Below are 5,000 nucleotides of genomic sequence, written 5' to 3'. Positions count from 1 at the left end.
AACTTTTGAAAACTTCCTGCAACTTTTGAAAACTTCCTGCAACTTTTGAAAACTTCCTGCAACTTTTGAAAACTTTCTACAACTTTTGAAAACTTCTCAGAACTTTTGAAAACTTCCTGCAACTTTTGAAAACTTCCTGCAACTTTTGAAAACTTCCTGCAACTTTTGAAAACTTCCTACAACTTTTGAAAACTTCCTGCAACTTTTGAAAACTTTCTACAACTTTTGAAAACTTCTCAGAACTTTTTAAACCGGATCTTTGCTTACCTCCCTCCCGCTCCCTCTGCCCTTCACCAAAGATTATAGAGCAGAGCAAGATAGACCACTCCTCCGAAATCCAATGGACTGACGTGTAGTACGTAACGGAACGTCACGGCCGCCATTTGTTTATGCCAAACGCCACATCTTTGATAGCGGGGACGAACTCCACTGTTCTACAATCTGCTCTTACATCAGGTCGCAGGGAAAAGCAAAGATACTGGAGGCTCCTCTAGTATCTTTGGGGGAAGAGGACGTTTCCTCCAATCCTGAGTTGATCCAGGACTGATTCTCGGTCGGTCCCCCCCCGATACCAGATGAAGGCGGCCGGCGGGAGAGCCTCAAGCGTCTGCGCTCCCGAGGGAGGCAGCGGGCGGACAATGCTCCTCTAGTATCTTTGGTGTAATCCGTTCCACAGATTGATCCACTCTATCATCTTTGGTGTAATCAGTGTTGTAGGCCGGGAACAGTGTTTTACACAGCATTTATCACCACATATTTAGTTCATATTATTGTCAATATTATTAATATTATTGTAAATTGCAGCCCGGTAAAATGGCGTCCACAATCACCCATGTCATACTACGCTTTTTTCGCAGAGTGGCTCATCTTGCTCTGCTCTAGAATCTTTGCCCTTCACTGTATCCTCTTCCGAGTTTGAAAAACTTCCATCAACTTTTTGAAACATCCCTAACTAAAAGTTTTGAAAAGTCCCCAAATTGTAAAACAAAGCGTGGCCAGGTGGGGAGATGGCTGCCCTGCCGGCAGTCTGTCGTCTTTTCATTCTTTTTGCTATTTTTTAGTTTGTTAAAAGTTTGTTTTACTGTTCTTCGGTTTGTTTGATGTGGGGGGAGGGGATCGGGGGAAACTTTTTTTCAGGTTCCAGCCTTCCTGGAGATGTGATCGATTTTTGGATGTGCATGTTAAAATGTGTTTTGTTTGTTTTGTCCCCAAGATGGCTGCCGGAAGAGAGAGTGAACGCCAGCGCGATTAGCTGCCACTGCTCTCTCTTTTAAAACTTTTGAAAACTTCCTAGAACTTTTTATACAGGAACCTCCCCTCCCTTCCTCCCTCCCCCTCTCTGTCCTTCATCATATCCTCTTCTGAGTTTGAACAACTGTCAAAACTTTTTGAAACATCCTTAAAAGTTTCGAAAAGTTACAAAAACTTTGTGAGAACTTCCTGAAACGTTCGAATAGTTCCTGAAACGTTCGATTAGTTCCTGAAACGTTCGATTAGTTCCTGAAACGTTCGATTAGTTCCTGAAACGTTCGATTAGTTCCTGAAACGTTCGATTAGTTCCTGAAACGTTCGAATAGTTCCTGAAACGTTCGATTAGTTCCTGAAACGTTCGATTAGTTCCTGAAACGTTCGATTAGTTCCTGAGACTTTTGATTAGTTCCTGAAACTTCCTACAACTTTTGAAAACTTTCTACAACTTTTGAAAACTTCCTTTCACTTTTGAAAACTTCTCAGGACTTTTTAAACCGGATTCTCTCTCTCTCTCTCTCGCTTCCTCTCTGTCCTTCACCGTATCCTCTTCTGAGTTTGAACAACTTCCAAAAACCTTTTCAAAACATCCCTCAAAGTTTCGAAAAGTTCCGAAAAATTTTGAAAACTTTCCTAAAACTTTCGATCAGTTCCTAAAACTTTCGAATAGTTCCTGCAACTTTTGAAAACTTTCTACAACTTTTGAAAACTTTCTACAACTTTTGAAAACTTCCCAGAACATTTTAAACCGGATCCTCGCTCCGCTCCCTCTCGCTCCCTCTCTGCCCTTCACCGTATCCTCTTCCCGAGTTTGAAAAAACTTTGACTACTGCCAAAAACTTTTTCAAACATCCCTACAAATTTTGAAAACTCCCTAAAACTTTTGAAAAACTTCCTAGAACCTTTTCAACTGGGTCCTCCCTCATCTCCCCCCTCCCCCCTCCCCCCCCCCCCCCCCCGCCCTCCTTCCTCCCGGCCTCGCCTGGCTTACTTTGAAACCTATCTTCAGATCCTCACACTCCTGCGAACAGCCGCTGAGCTCGGCGCTCAGACACTCATTGATGAAACAGTTGAGCTCGTCAGAGCCGTCACCGCAGTCGTTGCTGCCGTCACAGAGGTACGTCTCGTTCACACAGGCGCCGTTGTTGCAGAGAAAGAACGTCTCGTTGCATTTCTTCTCTGTCGTGGGAGAGGGGAGAGAGAGAGTGGGGGGAGAGAGAGAGAGCGGGGGAGAAAGAGAGAGAGGTGAAAGAGGGGAGAGGGAGAGAATGAGAGAGAGGGGGGGAGAAGGGGGGAGAAAGAGAGGGGGGGTAGAGAGAGTGGGGGAAGAGAGGGGGGGAGGGAAAGGGAGAGAGAGGGGAGAGAGAAGGGGGGGGAGAGTGAGAGGAGGGAGAGAGATTGTAGGTTAATGGGCCATCTGTACATTGCCCCTAGTGAGTAGGGAGCGGATGAGAAAGTGGGATAACACAGAACCAGTGTGTGAATGGGCGATCGCTGGTCGGCACGAACTCGGTGGGGCCGAAGGGCCTGTTTCCGCGCTGTATCTCTAAACTAAACTAGTGATTAGGGCAGTGCAGCGTAGGTTCACCAGATTGATCCCTGGGATGGCGGGACTGTCATATGAGGAAAGATTGAAAAGACTAGGCTTGTATACACTGGAGTTTATGGAGGATGGCCATTTTTACTAGCGTCGCAACGGCGATCTGTGGCGTCAACTCTGGCGTGTTGTTATCAGTTTGAAGTGAAACCGGACCTTCAGTGTCTTTTAACTAAACTGAGCTCTATCGGAAGAACCTGTCAATCCTAATAGGCAAGAGGCTGTACAATGCTGCAACGTACAATGGACTGCAACATCCAGGTTCAGGAATAGCTACTTCCCCACAGTCATCAGGCTATTAAACTCAACTCAAACAAAACTCTGATTATTAATAAACTATTAACTGTTATTTGCACTTTATCAGTTTATTTATTCATGTGTATATATATTTATATAATGGTATATGGACACACTGATCCGTTCTGTATTCATGCCATCTATGTTCTGTTGTGCTGAAGCAAAGCATTAATTTCATTGTCCTATCAGGGACACATGACAATAAACTCTCTTCAATCTGTAAGATAAAGAATTGCTGAATTGCTGATTATGGGGGTATAAATATATCTGATTGAACATTCCCCCTGTGTGTGGGGATAGAATGACTCTATAGTCTGTATTAACTGAGCGCGATTATACCTCTATCGGAAGAACCTGTCAATCCTAACAGGCAAGAGGCTGTACAATGCCTTGAAAGATAAAGAATTGCTGAATCTCTGAACTAAACGCAGCGCGATTCTTACCGGAGTCGGCACAGTGTGCGTTTCGTGGAGCTTCATCGGACAAGTCGTGGCAATCGAACTCCCCGTCGCACTCCCAGTGGCTGTTGATGAGGCAGCGGCCGTTTGCACAACGGAACTCAGTGGGGCCACACGTGGGGTACTCTGTAGAGAAAGAGAGAGAGAGAGAGAGAGAGAGAGAGAGAAAGGGAGAGAGAGAGGGAGAGAGCGAGAGAGGGAGAGAGAGGGAGAGGGAGAGGGAGAGCGACAGAGAGAAACAGAGAGAGAGAGAATGTCAGTGACACGTAGGGGGTGAGGGAGCGGGGAGAGGGGGTGTTGGGACGGGAGAAGAGGGGGGTCGCGGAGGTGGGGCGAGCGAGCACTCACCACATTCTGGAGACTCGTCTGAGCCATCACTGCAGTCATTGTCGTGGTCACACACAAAATGTTTGGGGATACATTGTCGATTCTGGCACATAAACTCCCCCTGCCCACATGTGTCATTGTAAACTGTGGGGGGAGAGAGACAGAGAAGGAGAGAGTTAAGTCAACTGCTTCATAAACCAGCGCCCAAGTCTTTCCTACTCCATTCCCCCCTCTCCTCCTTCACCTCCCTCCCTCCCCAGTTCCCTCTTCTCTCTCACTACCCCCTCCATCTTTAACACACCAGAGAGAGAGAGAGAGAGAGAGAGAGACAGAGAGAGAGAGAGAGAGAGAGAGAGAGAGAGAGACAGAGAGAGAGAGAGAGAGACAGAGAGACAGAGAGACAGAGAGAGAGAGAGAGAGAGATCCCTCCCACCCACATTCACCATTTTTGTCGACCTTAAAAATCAAAAATCTCCTCATCAGCCTCCACCGCCCCCTGAGGCAGAGAATTCCACAGATTCACAACTCTCTGGGTCGAAAAGTGTTTCCTCATCTCCGTTCCAAATGGCCGACCACTTATTCTTAAACTGTGTGTGGCCCCTGGTTCTGGACTCCCCCAACATCGGGAACATGTTTCCTGCCTCTAGCGTGTCCAAACCCTTAATAATCTTATATGTTTCAATGAGATCCCCTCTCATCCTTCTAAACTCCAGAGTGTACAAGCCCAGCCAGTCCATTCTCTCAGCATATGACAGTCCCGTCATCCCGGGAATTAACCTGGTGAACCTACGCTGGGCTCCCTCAATAGCAACTCTCTCTATCTCCTCCCCTCCCTCCCACACTCACCACATCCGGCGGCCACGCTCTCATCCGCTCCGTCGGGACAATCCTTGTCGGCGTCACATTTCCACGCAGCGGGTACACAACCGTAGGAACCCGGACACTTCATCATCGTTGGGGCACAGGTGACCAAGGCTTGAGGGGGAGATACCAGGACCACGTTAGTCCTCAGTCACTGACCCCCCCCCCCACTTCAAACAGCACGGAGAACGGGCCCTTCGCCAACAGCAGCA

The 5,000-nt window shown here is 47.3% G+C and overlaps 1 protein-coding gene across 1 annotated transcript in view; it reads right to left on the bottom strand.

The window, feature by feature from the left end:
- LOC129716112 (low-density lipoprotein receptor-related protein 1-like) overlaps positions 1-4,902 on the bottom strand; it is a gene marked incomplete at its 5' end in the record, with an annotated part of 12,376 nt that extends 7,474 nt beyond the window's left edge. The window contains 4 exons of the mRNA XM_055665997.1: positions 2,240-2,427; positions 3,586-3,726; positions 3,949-4,071; positions 4,774-4,902. Coding sequence (XP_055521972.1) covers positions 2,240-2,427; positions 3,586-3,726; positions 3,949-4,071; positions 4,774-4,902 — 581 coding nt within the window. The remainder of the gene's footprint in view (positions 1-2,239; positions 2,428-3,585; positions 3,727-3,948; positions 4,072-4,773) is intronic.
- Between the last annotated feature and the right edge of the window lie 98 nt (positions 4,903-5,000).

Source organism: Leucoraja erinacea, unplaced genomic scaffold (genome assembly GCF_028641065.1).
Source record: "Leucoraja erinacea ecotype New England unplaced genomic scaffold, Leri_hhj_1 Leri_1692S, whole genome shotgun sequence".
Lineage (NCBI taxonomy): Eukaryota > Metazoa > Chordata > Chondrichthyes > Rajiformes > Rajidae > Leucoraja > Leucoraja erinaceus.
Note: the sequence above shows the minus strand (reverse complement) of the source record. Positions and strands in the feature narration are given on the sequence as shown.